Raw genomic sequence first — 19,463 nt, 5'->3', positions numbered from 1 at the left:
GTACTAAAGAAAAGGTTCATTAAGAAATAGACCATCTGCCATTGCTCTGGTGTAGAACTGTAAAAGTTCCAAAGCCAAATAACTGCTGAGAATTCATCAACTATGTGCAAGTGAAAATTAGGCTTTATGACATGGGAGTGGAGGGTCTCAGCGTTTCCAACTCAATTTTTGGTTTAAAAAGACTCTGCCCCCCTTCAACCAAGGACAGGTAGGCACTGAATTTTCCTACAAAAAGGCATCGACATATGGTATAAATTCAAGCCCTCAGAGGCAAAGAATCCAGACCTGTCAACAAACGTATTTCAAATCCCACATTACATCATTTCATGCCAATGCAGCATGGTCTAGAGTCCAGCGGTTCTCAAACTTCATTGCACTGCAATCCCCTTCTGACAACAAAAATTACTACATGATGCACATACACCCCCGGGGAGAGGAAGGCAGAGCCCAAGCCTCACTGCCCCAGGCTGAAGCCCTCGAGTTTTGGCTTCTGGGGCCCAGGCTTCAGCTTTAGTTCTGGGCCCCAGCAAGTCTAACTCTGGCCCTGGTAATCCTATTAAAATGGGGTCCTGACCCATTTTGGAGTCCCAACCCACAATTTGAGAATCGCTGGTCTAGTCCATTGAGAGATAAGTGGTTCTGTTTCCAAATAAGAACAAGAATGGGAAACGTAACAGTAACACTTAGATCAGGTGGTCTCACAAATATGTATCTGTAGCCAGCAGCTCTGTCCTCTTTAATGAGTGGGACTACTACAACCCTCCATTGCTTCTCCCTTGTATCTAACTAATCAAGGAGGCTCTGATATTTTCCTCAAGAAGATCCACCCTTAAAAACGTGATTGAGAGCCACTGTGAAGTCACTCCTGGCAGCGTGTTACTGACCCACTGATCAGACCTACAAGACCCTGCAGTTCTTTCTGCATATGGGACTCAGCCTTCCCTCACACTAGTACTGACAGAAAGGAGACATTAAAGGTTGAATATCACAAACAGCCTTTCATCTAGAGGTTCACTTGGATGTGGAATATCCCAAATTACCAATATTGCAAAAGTGGAAGGATAGTTTATTCGTCCTAGATCTGAACTAATAGCTATGGTTTCATGAGATTACTGCTGAAGTTGGGATTACATATATGCAGCAGGCTCTTTATAAACTGTATGGGATAATGTACACTGGAAGAAATTGTAACAGATCATTCTGGTTACATGCTTCAGCCCTGAAACCCCTGCAAAAGGGATTAGAATTGTTCTGAAGATATGCCAGGTCAGTTGAGCCCACAGTGATGGTGTTTAATAAGGCTACAGCAAAGCTTCCCAAAGTGTGGTCCCTTCAGCAGTTGCTGGTGGTCTTCAGACCAAATGGTCACAGTGCTAGCATTTCTTATTTTCTGCTGCTAAACTGCAATAGGAGATATATTTTTAGCTATTACATATTGTTCTGATATTAGTTTTCCCTGTAAGCAAGCACAGTGTTATGATGTCATCACATCTGGAAGGTATAGCAGGGAAATTCATCCTACTGTGAATGAGAAGGCAGGTGGCTGGAAGATAATCTCTCTACATATGTTATCTACACTAAAAAGTTTGACAACCCAAGGCTACAGCATTGTCTGTTCCAATCTGCATCTGGGCACTTACCTTTCTTTCTAGGAGAGGAAACAGTGCCACCTCCTGGAAGAAATGGTAATTCACACTAAGGATTACATAAGAATGGCCACACTGGGTCAGATCAAAGGTCCATCTAGCCCAGTATCCTGTCTGCCAACAGTGGCCAATGCCAGGTGCCTCAGAGGGAGTGAACACAACAGGCAATGATCAAGTGATCTCCCTCCTGCCATCCATCTTCACCCTCTGACAAACAGAGGCTAGGGACACCCTTCCTTACCCCTCCTGGCTAATATCTATTAATGGACTTAACCTCCATGAATTAATCCAGTTCTCTTTTAAACGCTGTTATAGTCCTAGCCTTCATAACCTTCTCAGGCACAGAGGTCCACAAGTTGACTGTGTGCTGTGTGAAGAACTTCCTTTTATTTGTTTTAAGCCTGCTGCCCATTAATTTCATGTGGTGGCCCCTAGTTCTTGTATTATGGGAACAAGTAAATAACTTTTCCTTATTTACTTTCTCTTCATCACTCATGATTTTATATACCTCTATCATATCCCCCCTTAGTCTCCTCTTTTCCAAGCTGAAAAGTCCAAGCCTCTTTAATCTCTCCTCATATGGGACCTGTTCCAAACCCCTAATCATTTTAGTTGCCCTTCTCTGAACCTTTTCTAATACCAGTATATCTTTTTCGAGATGAGGAGACAACAGCTGTATGCAGTATTCAAGATGTGGGCATACCATGGATTTATATAAGGGTAATAAGATACTCTCCATCTTATTTTCTATCCCCTTTTTAATGATTCCTAACATCCTGTTTGCTTTTTTGACCACCACTGCACACTGTGTGGACATCTTCACAGAAATATCCACGATGACTAAAGATCTTTTCCCTGATTCATTGTAGCTAAATTAGCCCCCATCATATTGTGTGTATAGTTGGGATTATTTCTTCCGATGTGCATTACTTTACATTTATCCACATTAAATTTCATTTGCCATTTTGTTGCCCAATCACTTAGTTTTGTGATATCTTTTTGAAGTTCTTCACAGTCTGCTTTGGTCTTAACTATCTTGAGCAGTTTAGTATTATCTGCAAACTTTGCCATCTCACTTTTTACCCCTTTCTCCAGATCATTTATGAATAAGTTGAATAGGATTGGTTCTAGGACTGACCCTTAGGGGACACCACTTGTTACCTCTCTCCATTCTGAGAATTTACTATTTATTCCTACCCTTTGTTCCCTGCCTTTTAACCAGTTCTCAACCCTGAAAGGACCTTCCCTCTTATCCCATGACAACTTAATTTACGTAAGAGCCTTTAGTGAAGGACACTGTCAAAGGCTTTCTGGAAATCTAAGTATACTATGTCCACTGGATCCCCTTTTTCCACATGTTTGTTGACCCCTTCAAAGAACTCTATTAGATTAATAAGACACTATTTCCCTTTACAGAAACCATGTTGACTTTTGCCCAACAATTTACATTCTTCTATATGTCTGAATTTTATTCTTTACTATTGTTTCAACTAATTTGCCCGGTACTGACGTTAGACTTACTGGTTTGTAATTGCCGGGATCACCTCTAGAACCCTTTAAAAATATTAGCGTTACATTAATCATCTTCCAGTCACTGGGTACAGAAGCTGATTTAAAGGACAGGTTACAAACCATAGTTTATAGTTCCGCAACTTCACATCTGAGTTCTTTCAGAACTCTTGGGTGAATGCCATCTGGCTTGTTACTGTTAAGTTTATCAATTAATTCCAAAATCTCCTCTAGTGACACCTCAGTCTGTGACAATTCCGCAGATTTGTCACCTACAAAAGCAAACTCAGGTTTGGGAATCTCCCTCACATCCTTAGCTGTGAAGACTGAAGCAAAGAATCCATTTAGTTTCTCCGCAATGACTTTATCATCTTTAAGTGCTCCTTTTGTATCTCAATCGTCCGAGAGCCCCACTGGTTGTTCAGCAGGCTTCCTGCTTCTGATGTACTTAAACATTTTGTTATTACCTTTTGAGTTTTTGGCTAGACTGAACATGCGTAAAGGAAGAGACGCATCCCTAAACAGACCTGGAAGGAGTAGAATTTTGGCCTAGGCAAAACAGAACAAGGGGGATTAAGGCTGGTTGGCTACCGCAGTGTTGCACTGTAAACAGCAGGAAAAGGCCTTCTAAAGAGCTCTTTGCTCTATTTAGGAAAAAACTGCCTAAACTACGCCCTAGGGAAATACTGCAGTGCCACAACTGTTTTGCATATTCCCTTCCTCCTTTCTTTCCTAGGGTCATTTAATGGAAACAGATTCTTGGTTTCCTAAATCAGAATGAAGTTATTTGGAAAGGCTTGTGATGCCAACAGAAGAAGATTCTGACTTTATTGGAGCAGGAGGGAGCAACTGAACTCTGAGGGAACTAGGACCCTGTCATTGTACAAATGCTTCCCCTCCTTATACCCCCAAAGTAGTGAGGAGAAAAATACAGTTTTGCAGAATTGTGCTTAAACTGAAACAGTTGGTCTTCTCCAGACAGCACTCAATCAAAGGTCCAATAGGATAGGCTCAAGTCTCACAGTGTCCCCACTCACAAAGGACAGATGAAAATCAAGAGACAGCAGCCCTCAGAATGCCATTGTTATCTGCTCATGAAAGAAGCAGCATTCTGTTCACTGATAGTACAAAGAAATTCTCTCTCCTCCGTAATACCTCAGGTGAGTTTCAAATAAATATTTTACCCGGGATTAAAACAGTATATATGAACATATGAGATGAACAGTTGCAATTTAGCTTTGAAATTAACACAACAAAATAATCAGACCCACTTTAGAGGGAGTTTATCAAATTCTGTGTCAAATCATGCCACCAATTCCAATTCTTTACAAACTGTACATTAATTTAGCAAATATAATTTATTCAAACTAATAACGTTCACTAATATTAATGTACAAAGGAAAGAGATTGGCAGCAGCAAGCCATACAAGAAAAAAGGAATTTCAATGTTAAAATCCTAGTTTGCCCCCAATTTAGAATGGCACACAGACAGCACAGACTTAACATCCCTTAGAGGAAACTACACAACTAGAGGTAAGTCTGACCATTTGGGATATAGGACCCTAGAAAACCATTTGGCCTACTCCTTTCATTGGGAATACTGGAGTCAGTGGCTTATGAGAAAGGACGTTCTATTTAAATTGCCTATCAGTCAAAGGCACCATCTCGTTAACAGCGTAAGAGACAAACAACAGTCCTGCAGCAAGAAACACCTACCAATTTTGGAAAACAGTCTTTGGTGGCAGCCTTCAGGCAGGAGTAAGTATTGGAATTTGATGATTGGTAGGAAGACGCAGGTTACTAGAGTGGGAATGATGAAATGGTACTTGTAACAGACAGCCGAAAGCTCCCCTCAACCAACTCAACCTACAGTTTAATGTTTGGTGAACGTTATGGCCAACCCTCCATGCAAGCTGAGAATAAGCTGGTTGATTTTCACTGGCTCTTGGATTTCTGGCTTGTGGTGTTTAACATTCATAGTGGAAAGTTTTACAAACCCTAGGAAGTGACCACTGGTGTTCCTTTCTGGCCAGACCTTACTCCATTGCCATGATGTGGATATTCATTACATAGCTCAAAGTGCTCAGCTCACCAGGAGAATTGTAACACATTGAAGGCAACTTAATACCATTTTTCCTATTTTGTTTAAAAAAAAAAGTGTCTTCAATCCAGCAACATCTGTTGCCTTACATCTGCTCTAGGAACTAAACACAGGAACAATAACGAAGCCCATATGAGCCTACAGGCCTTATAGGTTCACAACTGGTGACTGAGACAAACACAATTCTTTTAAATCCTAGATCAGTTTAGCTCCTTGATTTTAAAACAAAAACCAACCAAAGGAAAAAGGTGTAACAAGCAGCTCCTAGTCCATCATTGTGCGTTTCTCCCCGAAGGTTTGATCATCCCAGCTCCAACATGTGCTCCAAAGACCTCGCACATGGGTTAAATTCCAGTTGCTTCTCATGTTCTAGGTTTTGTTGCCTGATTTTTCCCTGGTCCGTATCACTCGAATTAATAGTGAAAGCACTCACATAGAATAGTCATATTAAATACCTTGTGTTATTAGAATAAAACTTCTGCTTTGTTCACTGTCTTAATGGCAACAGCAGAGATCTTCACATTCATGCAGCCACCAAGATCTAAAAAAGTCCAAACAGACCCGCTGTGCTTCTTTACTGAAGTTTTCTGGCACTGTCTTGTGTCACTGCCGAGGTGTTGGAAACGTTGGCCTGATGCAGTGCATCCCCAGAACAAGTTTATACGCTGGACTTGGGGACTGAATTCAATGGGATTTCTTTGAGTTCTGTTCTCATACAGAGATACTCCCCAATCACAGCCATGAGTGCCGTGCACACAACATGCACTAGCCACCACGTTAGAGCTGTGGGAAAGTGTGCATTATAAATCCAGCAACCCAGCAGATGGAAAAAATGAACTGTGACTGTGAAATCCAAACACTGCTTTCCTCGCCGGATAAAGTACAACAAGCCCAAAGCACTGCAAGAAGAAAGGAGAGACAGATGTAACTGGAACTATATGTAAACTGCAGTGGCCTGAGAGGGAGGGATCTAGCAGCAGCCATCAGGAATTATCTGTACTGATTATTTACCCATTAAAAATAAACCTTAACTGTTCTGTATCCAGGACTATTCTGACCTTGCCCAATGTTCCTGCAGTAAAACTTAAGCAGCTTGTAGCATTTTAATTATGTGATGGCAGAGGAATAAGCTTTTAGTTTAAAAATTCCTGGCTGGCTTTCTGCCTTGTCTCTGCAATCTTTGGCCATTGGCTGAGACTAAATACTTTGCACCTTTTTAGCATTTTATAAATAAACAAACAATCATTTACAAATATTAATTAATTTCCACAAAAATCCCTCAGGTGCAGATTTTATCCCCAGCTAAAAGATGGGGAAACTGAGGAAGTGAGGTTAAATGATTTCTTAAGGGTTCAGAAGAATCAGCATCACAGTTAAGACTAGAACTCAGGAGTTCCTCATTCCCAGTCCTGTGCTTAGACCTCCTAATTGCCAACTGTCCCATTCAGGAGTCATTACTGATAAATGGAGGGAATTCTCAGATTTCAGCCAACAAGAACAAGATACGTTTGTTCTGCAACAACATAGTTCAAGTGACCTTAGTGCACACATCCGCACCTAAAACAGAAGAAGGATCAAGGAGACACTCGAATCACCAGGCCCAAATGACTGCCTGGCTGGCGCCTCCTGGGGCAAGATCCTTGCTACTATGGGCTAGTTCTAGCACACAAGACATAATCAGACACAGACCAGCTGTCTGCTTGGACAGCTTGGCAAAGGGGCAGGGAACAGGAATAGCTTTCAAGAGCAGGACCAATGCAGAGGGATAGGAAAGTTGTGCTGAAGAAAGACGGCAATTGTTCCAGGGAGATGGAAAACTCTTCACAGAATGACGTGCCTGGGACTGACATATGAAGAAAGAACAGAGAGAGGTTGGATGGCAAGGAAGGCTATGGAGAAGATGACTGTCCTAAGGGGACACTTTGCCCTAGAAGAGCATTTTAGTAAATTGGGATGTAGGGAATTTGGGATACAATACGTGCATAAATGTGTGATCTGTTTTTTACAGTTTTCGTCTATAGCCCATCCTTCTATTTCACAACCTATTGTTTGTAGCTTTCACTTGTTGCATCATGTCTACCATTAGCCTGAAAGCTCTTCAAGCCAGGAACTTGTGGCTCTGTAATCTTTGTAAGTGTGGGATACCTAGCATGCTGCAAGTGCTATGAACAAATAAATAATAAAAATAGGCTCTCTCACTGGGACAAATTTAACTTACAAAACCTCAGGCTCACACTGTGGACATGCAACAGAGGCACTCACATCATTTCCCTTCACACTGCAATAAACACAATTTCCCACAGAGTCTGCAAGGTTCACCAGACTCAGACATAACATTCTGGGCACAGTAAAAGGCTTCGGCTATTTCTGAACCCAGTCCACATTCCTATCATCAGCACAGCACGAGCCTCATCAAGAGTAGGGTAAAAAGCTGTATTGTTAGCATGTTAGCTAATGTGTACTAATATATTTGAAAAGTCTAGCATAGACAGTGCAGCAGGGTAGACTTTAACATGTGCTAAACTGGTTAAGTTACAGCCTAGGTTCCCCACTGTGTTAAAGGTAGTATGTCTTGTATACAGTCAGTAGCCTTTTACAAGGTGTTAGCTAGCACATGCTAAGATCACAGGTTTAAATTCTAATTTAAAGGCAACGATGGCTAATCCCAGAGAGAAGATATCCAATCCCAGTATGGATAAACAGAAGCTCAAAAATCTCACATCTGATCACTGGAGAGCTGACTTACCAGGTGAGTGCATTGAGGATGAAAGCAATCATGGAAAGTCTTCCAGGTGGGGTAGAGAATCCCAAGATCTATATAGGGTTATAAAGAAGAAAGACACTGAAATAAGTTAGAAATTGGTTCAGCTAGGACTCTACTCAACTCAGGCTCTTCCCAGTGGCCCAGTTCCATTCTATTTGCTCCTACAAAGCTGACAAACTAATATTACTAGATTTTAGAAAAAACAACAACAAAAAAGCCAAAAATAGCAGCAACAAAAATGTTTGCTTTTCCTAAATTGTGGGTTTGTATTTACAAGTCAACCCTACTTGGGCATCTGGGAATTTTAGGGCTTGTGTGTCAGAGCACACAAGGGAGAAATTCACCCTGGATGGAACTGCACTGACTTCAGTAAACTTACTCCAGGGCTGAGTTTGGCCCTGTATCTAGAGAGAGTCTGGAGAACAAAAACGATAAGATTAGATCTTCTGCAACACAGCTCTCTTCAGGTTTCAGAGCAGGGATCTCTCATGAGAATTCCCATGATTGTTGTATGTGGTAACTAAACGTAGAATCTCAGTTGCACTCTGAGATACTGACTCTTCTGGAGCACTCAGAGCACGGGAGGTTTGAGTTGTGGCAGAACTGTCAGTGTGCGCACTGCAAACAAAAAAGCTGCATGGATTGCAGTGGTTCTCTTTCTAGCAATGGTACTGCCAGAAGATTAGGTCTGAAGCCACAATCAATAACTAAATATTTTCATGTATGAATTTATTAGACTGAACCCAGATCTCCCTTGTGGAATCACCCTAATTCTGTGCTCAGTGGTGCTGGAGACTCAAGATCCAATGTGGTCTGAAGTCTCCGCATTTCTGAGTGTGCCAGTGACCATGTTAGACTGCAGTGTTTTATTCTCTGAATTTGAGAGACCTTCTCTATGCTCTAGCGAAGGAAAAGCATCTTACCTCATAATTGAAAATCTGGTCAAGAGAAGGGCTATTCTGCACCAGGCTGTCAACCAGAGCTAGCCAGAGCCCCAAGGAGCTGTAATAGACTGCCTGCATGAGGACAATCTGCGTCAGAATGAGGACAGGGTCCCAGACATAGCTACGGAACTGTCCTGCCATTCCCAAGGCAGCTCTCACACAACCAGGGGAAAGATGTGTCTGCCCTGAAAGGAGACACTGGGCGATTTCCTCAGCACCTGGAAAAGAAGGGCAGGGGTAATGCCAACAACAGCATCCAGCTCACCTCCTGGGCCCTGTCAAATGGTCATCCATCTGAGCCCAGCCCCAAGGGGTCTCCACTATTACATGGAGTCAGCCCATCTCCCACCAGCTGTTCACAATCCCCTCCTCCTCCAACCTCCACAACCCACCTGGAGCATCTCCTCCCCTCCCTCAGCTCACTAAATCTTCCTCCTGCACCCCCCCCCACACGAGCATCTCCTCCGCTCCCCTCCCCCCTACATCTCCCTCAGCTCCTGAACCCTCGCTCTCGCCCTCCTCCCCCCAGCATCTCTTCCCCTCCCCCCAGCATCTCCCGAACCCCGCCCCCCCAGAGCGTCTCTTCCCCTCCCCCCAGCATCTCCCGAACCCCTCCCCCCCCAGAGCGTCTCTTCCCCTCCCCCCAGCATCTCCCGAACCCCGCCCCCCCAGAGCGTCTCTTCCCCTCCCCCCTGCATCTCCCGAACCCCGCCCCCCCAGCGTCTCACTCAGCTCACGACCCCCCCACCCTAATCTCCCACCGCACTCACGAGCCGCAGCCGTCAGCTTCCGATTCCCGACCCAACCCCACCCGGACAAAGTCGCCCGCCTCCGCCCCGCGCGGCGCTCTGGCTCACCCGGGACGAGACAGTAACGGCCACCTCACAGCCAGGCCCGCCGCGACTTAACAGCGCGGACCACAGAGTCCGCAACGCTCGCCTAGAGCGGCACCAACATCTCAGCCAGTTACCATAGAAATGGCGCCGGATGCCTAGAGCAGCATCACCGGGACCGGATTTCCGGAAATACCACGGAGACGACACTCGGGCCTAGAGAAGCCTCTCCGACCAGGCACCCTCTGCGCATGGGCAGCAACGTACAGCGCTCGGCGCCCTTTCAAGGGGTCGGGAGACCGGTGACCTCTGACCTCGTCAGGGCTGTGCACAAAATGAGGCGTGTCCTTGTGAACTCTGACTCCAGTGCGGCTTCGCTGGACACGGTGGTGTGACCTCTGACCCCGGCTGCCTGTCAGGTCTGGGCTCACTTTGACACTCTGCAGGAGAATGATGCTCTTCTGACCTCACCTGCCTAGCCCAGGTGCTGCTAACAAGGGTGTCATAGTGATGCCCTGACCTTTGACCCTGTGAAGGTGCCACAGGATCAGAATGTGGTACTGAGGGGTAGAATCAATGGGGAAAGACCTCACTGCTAACATGATTAGGGTCAAATCAATGATGATCTACAAGTTAGCAGCCTTGGTAAACCAACGGGTTCATAGATGGGCCCACTGTGATGGAGTGATTGTCAGTGATGGAGAATCCACCACAATGCTTGGTAAATTGTCCCACTGGTTAATTACTCTCATTGATAAAAAATTATCTTTATGCTCAGTCTTATTTTGTCTAGCTTCAACTTCTAGCCATTACAACTTGTTGTACCTTTTCCTGCCAGACTGAAGAACCCATTATTAAATATTTGTTTCCCATGTAGGTACTTACAGACTGTGATCAAATCACCCCTTGACCATCTCTGTTAAACTAACTAGATTGAGCTCCTTGAGTCTATCACTATTGGGCACATTTTCTAATCCTTTAATTATTCTTGAGGCTTTTTTCTGAACCCTCTCCAGTTTATCAACATCCTTCTTGAACTGTGGGCACCAGAACTGGACCCAGTATTCTAGCAGTGGTAGTACCAGTGCCAAATGCAGAGGTAAAATAACCTCTCTATGCCTACTTAAGAGTCCCCTTTTTATGCAATCAAGGATCGCATTAATCCTTTTGACTATAGGGAGCTCATGTTCAGTTGATTATCTATCACAATTCCCAAATCTTTTTTCAGAATCACTGCTTCCCAAGATAGAATCTTCCATCCTCTAAGTATGGCCTACATTCTTTGTTCCTAGATGTATATATTTACATTTATCCATATTAAGACACATATTTTCTGTTTGTGGCAAGTGCTCCAGATTGCTCTGTATCAGCAACCTGTCCTCTTCGTTATTTACCACTCCCCCAATTTTTGTGTCATATGCCAACTTTTTCAGAGATGGTTTTATGTTTTGTTCTAGGTCAGTGATAAAAATGTTAAATAGCACATAGCCACAAACTGATCCCTGCGGGACCATACTAGAAACACAGCTACTTGATGATTCCCCATTTACAATTACATTTTGAAACCTATAATTTAGCCAGTTTTGAATCCATTTAATGTGTGCATTTAATGTGTGAATCCATTAATTTTGTATCATATTTTTTAATCAAAAGATGGTACGGTACCAAGTCAGGATGATAATGGACAGCAAGTTAGATATAAATACAAGTTAAAAAGGGCAGTCCAGTTTTTGTGTGCAGTTTTTGTATGCATTCACAGAGGCATTCTGTGACAAGTCAATGTGGACAAGGCAGCTCCTCTCCTCACTGATGGAATACTACACCTGGACAGTTGATTCAGTTCTGGTCACCTTGTTACCAGAGATATAGACAAACTGGAGGTCATTTGAAGAACCGCAACCAAAATGATCAGAGAGTTGGAGGGCTAACGAGAGGCAGATGGGACATGGTGACAAAATAACTGTCTGCAAGATCTGAGGGGAAAAACAATAAGGGAGAGAAACTGTTCCATGTGTTACTCTGGATTATAACTAAGATTAATAACATGGAATTAAGAAAGGGAAAATTGAGGCTGAATTTCAGGGAAATCTTCTGTCAATGAGATGTATCAGACCGTGGAACAGTTTCCCAAGGAAATGCGGGAATTTTCCTCACTTTAGACATTTTAAACAATTCTGTTTTCCAGAAATGTTTGCTTATAACTTGGGGCTGAATTTCTGACCAGAGAGCTATGGAGCCATTTGTCTTGGTGCACTACTGCCGTGTAGTCACTAGGTGGTAGTTATCTTTTGTTATGTATTTGCTAGTTTGGTTTTAGTAAAGCAGGTTTTCCTTAAAGGTGACTGGCAAATACTGTGCATGTGTACATATATACCTATATCATGTAATGATTTAGATATCTTGAGGGACTATAGATGTAGAATTCCATGCTGATCTGAATGGCCCAATATAACCAAACTGAGGAGGGGTACTGCACACATTTTAATGTCAAATCTTGATTTTGTGCTGGATTTGTGATCTACAATACTCAGAGCTGTCTTGGATGACATAGTATTCCATCATGCTCTGTACTGATGCCATCCCCTCCACCAGTTAATCGTGTTGAGCCAATCCATGTGAGAAGGTAAATGCTATATTCTGGTTTAGAATATTGTTCCCATTATCGTTAAGATCCTAGTCTAACCCTCTCCATTCTGGGGTTTGATTCTTGAAACTTTTTTTGATCATCTTCCACATTCCAAAAATTCATTTGGACACTGTGATCAGACGTGGGTAGTCGCTGCCCTCGATATGATGATTGAGGGGACCTGGCAGCTTCCTCCCATACCCTCGCTATCCTCAATGTTTGGGTAAATATGATCTTTAAGAATTTATATTGGATTTACTGTGAAATGTTAAATGGAGATATATAGCAGTTACTTGAAGCTTCCTGGCTTTTCATTATTATTATTTATTGCTGGTAGTGCCCAAGAAGTGGGCAGTACCAGTAGGTACTACAAATAGGAACTTTCTACACAGAAATAAGTCACAATTCCTGCTCAAGTACCTTTCACTCTAAAGTATGACAAAAGAACAGACAGGGGTGCAACATATACATAGGTCTAGTTACTGCTTGACTGCACCTTGGACTAGATAGTATTTGTCCATTAGATTCCCCATGGGCATTGCAGCAGAAATGGGTCTTCAACAAGGACTTAAAACCAGGAGCCTCATGAGAGAGAGTGTACCAAGCAGTATGGAATACTGGATTTTCCTAGGGAAGGTTACTGCACATGTTGATTTACTCTAGATGGGAAATTCTCCAGTTAAGTTAGAATTTGTTTTTCTCTAGTCAGGTGAGTGACCTAGTTTTTTCCATGGTTTTTGATTTGTCCTCTTCCTGAATAGTGTGATATTTATTTAAATAATGTATTGAGCTGTCAGGCCAATAGGAAACCTGGATGCTTTACGTACAAATAATTCAATAGTTCAATTATCCTCTCTGTCACTATTTGTTCATTTCCTGTGGACCATGAGTAGTTAGTTCATTAGCTAATGCCCAACACTGAGATGATGGAGACACTTCAGGTTCTCTGTGGGACAGGGGAGGGGAAGAATCCCCCGTTTTTGCGGGATGTAGGAGGTAACACAGGAATTGTAGGTCCATGTGAGATGGAGGAGGATGAAGAATAGCCAGGTCTTTGTGGTGTGAGAAGGTACTAGAGAGCAGGGGGAATGTTCCTGGCAATAAGAAGTTAAGTTTCATTCTCTCTGGCAGATTCTCCCATGACACTTGGTTTTTCCCAGTGACCCAGCTGGGAAGTTCCTTGTGTAGTTTTGATGCTTGCCTTTCCTTCCCCATTCTGGGTGACGTCACTGCAATGATGCAAGCTCAGCTCTTGACAAGTTGCTGCCCTCTGAAGCCAGCTGCTTCCTTCCTCCCTCAAAAGGGCTTGTGCAAGAAAGAGGAAGCTCTTTATGGCTGCACCATTTTCAAAAACTTGGCTAAGTGCCCTCCGTATAGCTTGATTCTGATGTAATTTCTAGACCTTACAAAATGAGTGTGGGAAAGTCCCAGATCCTGGCAGGGAGGCACACATAGTTTCTCTGCTGCTTGCATATCACAGAGAATTGCAAGCCAAAGCACTGCCTCTTCTAGTACTTTGTACACATTAGTTTCCAGTTTTTAGCTCTGCTGCGAGTGGGAACCGAAAGCCATCGGCTAGACTTTAACTTCCACTTCTTAGTTTTGTTTTCAGTTTTTACAGACTGACTTTCCCTTTGTTTATGCAGTTTTTACGTACAAAATGAAGCACTCAAATACTATGGTAGTGGTGACTTTAGAAATGCTTGTACAATAATAATCTCCCATCAATCCACTATAGAAACCCATCTAGAACTCTTAGCAACCAGCACTCTGACTCAGCTTGTGATCATCAAAACCATGTGATTCTGACATTTCTGAGAATTACAGAATTTGAATACCTGATAAATCACAAGATTTCCACTTACACGGCTACTGGACAGTGGTTGAAGGAGCCAACCAAGCAGCAGTCACCTCAGAAGCAGAAGAGCACAGACTTCAGACGGTTGCTCATTCTCATTCTGTGTTGAGAGAAGATAACAGTGAGTTATCCTCCTCACATACTTGGAGAAAATGTCAAGGAACAGATGGGGAAATGTGCACCTAGTCTGCCCCCAGGATTTTAAGGAAGGATGAGGTGGACAAGCCCACAGAGAAGACTAATGTGAGCTTCAAAAGCAGAAATTGGGGGGTAATTAACAATACATTTTAAATAGTCTTTCTTTCTCTTAGCCCCAGCTAGAGGAGGAGGCAGCTTTCAGGGAATGTGGGTTGGGGGATGAGGCCACATAGAAACACTATCACTTTCCGATGGGAGACAATTATTTTCACCCTTTTAATAGAAAAGCTATTTTCTCCTGAATCAAAATCCTTTATTTTCCTAAACAGCAGCGAGTTTTATGGTTATACCCTGGGTCATAAAGAGCAGCAAATGTGAGAAGAAGTGGCAATGTGCCCAGGACACATAAGATGCCCTGAGAATGGGTTTCAGTGGAGATTATCCAGGGTCACCGGCACTCCTCAGAGTCATTTCTCTATCACTAGCGTGGACTAAGAATTTCCTAGTTAGCTAGTGATTCTTTTTATAAGAAATGGCTACATGAGATAATATTGTTTCCCTAGTAATGGCTCACTGTCTAATACTCTGACCTATTAGCCTACACATACACTAGCCATGTTTTACCAGGTGATGGAAGCCTCACTAGCTGAACTGGTCACTGCTGAGACTCACCACCCCCTGGACAAGCAGCTAGTAATAGACCACTAAGGTGGTCTTGGCAGGGAGAAAGTAAAGGGTAGACTTAAAAAGCTCAGTATCCACAACAGAGGCCAGATTTTGTGAAATGCTCAGCTCCCATTTAGGCACCAAAGCAAATGGTCAGATTTTCAAAAGAGCTCAGCATGCTGAATGCATGTTAGGTGTGAGGTTTTTTGAAAATACTCAGTAATAGGTTCTGACTACTTCAAAATCCAGGCCTGTGCTGTTTTAAAAATCTGACCATAGAAACTGTGCTTAGCAAGTCTTGGCTGGAAGTTGTCTTTTCCTGGCCAGTCCAGTAGGAACTATGATGGATTTGACTAGAAGTTAGTCTTTGTTGGCTTTCTGCATGGCCTCCTGAAGATGATAAAGTCTGTGCTTTATATATGACAAAAGAAAAATGTGGATTTAGAACTAAAATTGATCTGGAATCATAGTTCCTCCTCCTGGATGTTTTTGTCACAGATTCAGTTATAAGTGAATTAACTTTGAGGTTTTTTGTTTTTTTTTTAAACTCAGTTATGGTTTGATTTTAAGATTTAATGAACAGTGAATTATTATTAAGCAATGGGACTGGAACAGCAGAGACTGAGCCACGTTGACTTTTGTGCAGTTTCTTTGAAAGCTGTAATGTTACATTGTACAAGTGCTGACGTATAAATTAAAAATGTCATAATTCACAAGTTTGATCAAGTCACAACACTGAGATGTGACTTTTTATGCCATTTGATGGTAGTAGATTTCTGCAGTAAAAATGTCAATTACTCATTCTCTCTGCCCATTTTATCCTGTTGCTCTCATTGTCATGTACATAAGATTTCTCCTGCACTGTTTTAGTGAGAGTAAAATATAAACATTTTGAAAGGGGACATTAGAAGTGCAAAATGAACCAAGCAATTCTGTGTCATGAATTCACAGCACAATATTAAGATTTTTAGGGCTGTATTTCCTACCATGTAATTTCTTTTTGTGACAGTAGAGAGAAAACTTACATCTCCAAAAGACTAGAGAGAATCTACAAAATGTGATCAGGAAGTCTGTCATTACTGGATTTATGCAAATTTACTCTAAAGGTTGGAAAACACATTAGAGGCAAGTCTCATTTCCCACTATATTTCTGACTGAGCCTGAGCCAAGATTTTATCATTTTGGTTACAAAGAGATGAGGTTCTTATTTAAAGGGACTTTGTCAGTTTAAAAAGCATAAACAAATTCCCTTACTTGTGTTGCTAATACCTTGAGTTAATTAAAATTGAAATGTTTAAAAAAGTCTTTCTTTTTACCAGGTGTAATGGCAATTTGCCTCTGATTAGACACAGAAAATGGACCACGCAGTTTTGCTTTCAGGTTCTCATTCAGGAACACAGTGATGTAATCTCCCAGTTTCCAAAAACAGCAGTGGCAATTTTAAATGTAAACAGAAAATTATTTTCATTTTTTCATCAAATGTAACATACATTTGTATTCCTGTCAGGTTGTGTAAAAGTTACAAAACCTACATTTTGGACCTACATTACTTACTCATGTTCTTTTATGGATTCCACTTATTTATGGCAATATTTGTTGCAGCTTAAAATATTAAAAACAAAAGCTACTTAAAACCCCAATCCTGCAATGAGCTCCATGAAAGCAGAGCCCTACACTTGCATGAGAGTCATAGCAGGATCAGGATCAAATTGCTGCCTGTCCCAGATATTAACACCACAGAACAAAAACACTAACACAGAAACTTATCCTTGCCACAAAGCCTGATGCCAACTCTGTCCACATATCCAAGTGACTCCATCATAGGACCTAATCACATCAGCCACACCATCGGGGGCTCATTCACCTGCACATCTATCAATGTGATACATGCCATCATTTGCCAGCAATGCCCCTCTGCCATGTACATCGTCCAAGCCCGACAGTCTCTACGCAAAAGAATAGACAGACACAAATCTGACATCAGGAATCATAACAGTCAAAAACCAGTAGGATAATACTTCAACCTCTCTGGCTATTCAGTAAGATTTAAAGGTGGCAATTTTGCAACAGAAAAGTTTCAGAAACAGACTCCAACGAGAAACTGCTGAAATAGTATCTAGTTTGCAAACTAGATACTATCAATTTAGGCTTAAATAGAGACTGGGAATGGCTGAGCCATTACACACATTGAATCTATTTCCCCCCATGTTAAGTATCCTCACAGCTTCTTGTCAAACTGTCTTAAATGTACTATCTGGATTATCAAGTATCAGAGGGGTAGCTGTGTTAGTCTGGATCTGTAAAAGCAGCAAAGAGCCCTGTGGCACCTTATAGACAAACAGACATATTGGAGCATGAGCTTTCACGAGTGAATACCCACTTCGTCTATAAGGTGCCACAGGACTCATTGCTGCTTTTATCTTGATTATCACTACAAAAGTTTTTTTTCGCCTGCTGACAATAGTTCGTCTTAATTAATTAGCCTCTTAGAGTTGGTTGGGCAACTCTCACCTTTTCATGTTCTCTGTATGTATATATCTCTCCTCATTATGTGTTCCATTCTGTGGGTCCAATGAAGTGGGCTGTAGCCCACGAAAGCTTATGCTCAAATAAATTTGTTAGTCTCTTAGGTGCCACAAGTACTCCTTCTCTTTTTGAAACACTTTTGTTGCTTTTAACTATCTGACAAAATCTGGAAATAGTCCTTAAAATTCTATTGCATTAATCAAAAACAGATATAGATTTTAAGTGCCTTAATGTGAAGCTTCCAGAAAAAAAATTAAAATGTTTGCTCCTATCATACATGAGTAACAGATTATTTCCATGTTTATCAAAGATATTGTATCTAGGCACCGTAGTATCTAAGTGCAGTGTTAAAAAGTCTTGTAGTTGCAGTCAGTATTCAGGGGCAAAATAGATTTTCCTGGAAGTTATTTTGCATAAAGATTGCCTGATGATGAAAACTTGCCATGGAAACATCACCTGCCTTCACAGCTTAGTTTTAAATGCTGGAAAAACATTGTCATCATGGTTTGTATTGATTTTAATGTTGTTCTGGATTCAGATACTGGCCTGAATCCTGTAATTAAATCCTTGTGGCAGACCCTTATGTTGGAGTGGTGTCTTATTGAAATCAACAGGGCTCCTCACAGGCATAGGGGTCCAAGTGCATTAATCAAATTACAGCATCAGGGCCTCATTACTGTCATAAAACATGTGCCCTGCTTGTTTTAGTAGAATAACCAACAGAACATTTTTGGTACCCTTAAAATACAACCATCTTTATTTTAATTTAAAATATCTTTCTTTTTTACTCTTGTTAACATTAATTCCCATTAGCCTCTTTTGCAATAATCTATTATTTATTAACAGCCAACAGTATGATAAGCATCATATAACACCCAGAAATACAGCCAGGCCTTACCTAGAAGGATTTAGAATCCACAGGAGAGACCCAGAGAAGTTGGGCAGAAAAGGCAAATCTGGAGGGGAGGACAACAGGAAGATTGTTTTAAAAAAATCCTATAGTTATAAATATATAGAAAAATCATAATTAGAATAGTATTTTCATATGCTGGTTTCTCTCTCATACCTTGATTTTTAAGAGAGACAGCCGAGGTAGCATGGCCCAAAATCTGACTTACTGTTTCCCTCTCTTCCTACATATTCATAAAGTTTTTACTGGTGTAAGAGGGTGGGGGTGTATGGGAAGGTGGTACAGGGCTGGGTTGGGGGTGAAAGGGGGATGGTGGGAATGTCAGAGGAGTTCAGGAAGCAGGGCCTAAGGGGATGGCCAGAGCCTTCAAGGGTGAAGGTGAAGTATTAAAGTTGCACATGGTGGCATTTAGAAAGGGGATGTAAAGTGGTGGTGAAATGTAGGGCATGGTGAGGGAGTGGAATACAGTGGACCTGGGAAGGGAGCTGTTAGATGGAGGGGAAAACAGGGCCCCAGAAGGTTGTGGGAGGGGAATGTTAGGTGAAGGGGGGGTAGAGTAGTGTTGGGCTCCAGGAGCTTGGGGAGCAGGTTGCTGGGAGGGGAACAGGGTGATGTGGGGTCCCAGGAGGTTAGGGAGGGTGCTGTTGGGGGGGGGCAGGATGGTGTTGGGCACAGGAGATTGGGGAGGGCGCTGTTAGATGAAGGAGGGGGGCAGAGTGGTGTCAGGCCCCAGGAGCTTGGGGAGGGGAACAGGGTGGTGTTGAGCCCCAGGAGCTTGGGGAGGGAGGTTGTATAGGAGCAAGAGGGGGCTGCCGGGTGGGTGGTTACGCACAGCCTAGACGTGCCTCTTCCTCGCTTACGGGACTAGGAGAGCAGCACGTCCCACACTCCCAGCAGCTCCGGGCATTCCCCTCCCGATTTGAGCCAGCGGCTCCGCCTCCC

General features: G+C 42.5%; 2 protein-coding genes across 8 annotated transcripts in view; both read right to left on the bottom strand.

Moving 5' to 3' along the window:
- The window catches only part of DBNDD2 (dysbindin domain containing 2), a 62,531-nt gene extending 54,489 nt beyond the window's left edge, over positions 1-8,042 (bottom strand). Inside the window, exon 1 of the mRNA XM_030533671.1 lies at positions 8,003-8,042. Within this exon, the coding sequence (XP_030389531.1) occupies positions 8,003-8,015 (13 nt within the window). The 5' untranslated portion in view covers positions 8,016-8,042. The remainder of the gene's footprint in view (positions 1-8,002) is intronic.
- The window catches only part of SYS1 (SYS1 golgi trafficking protein), a 68,682-nt gene extending 49,261 nt beyond the window's left edge, over positions 1-19,421 (bottom strand). Inside the window, exons 1-6 of one of the 7 annotated variants that reach the window (XM_030533675.1) lie at positions 18,678-19,421; positions 18,510-18,567; positions 14,289-14,381; positions 8,944-9,182; positions 8,003-8,070; positions 4,424-6,155 (exon numbers count right to left, since the gene is read on the bottom strand). In XM_030533675.1, the coding sequence (XP_030389535.1) occupies positions 5,915-6,155; positions 8,003-8,070; positions 8,944-9,105 (471 nt within the window). In that variant the 5' untranslated portion in view covers positions 9,106-9,182; positions 14,289-14,381; positions 18,510-18,567; positions 18,678-19,421 and the 3' untranslated portion in view covers positions 4,424-5,914. The other 6 variants (XR_003996554.1, XR_003996555.1, XM_030533674.1 and 3 more) reach the window with 6 other exon arrangements.
- Positions 19,422-19,463: the final 42 nt, after the last annotated feature.

This window comes from Gopherus evgoodei, chromosome 14, assembly GCF_007399415.2.
Source record: "Gopherus evgoodei ecotype Sinaloan lineage chromosome 14, rGopEvg1_v1.p, whole genome shotgun sequence".
Taxonomy (NCBI): Eukaryota; Metazoa; Chordata; order Testudines; family Testudinidae; genus Gopherus; species Gopherus evgoodei.
The sequence above is the reverse complement of the archived record's forward strand: the minus strand, read 5'-3'. Positions and strand labels throughout refer to the sequence as shown.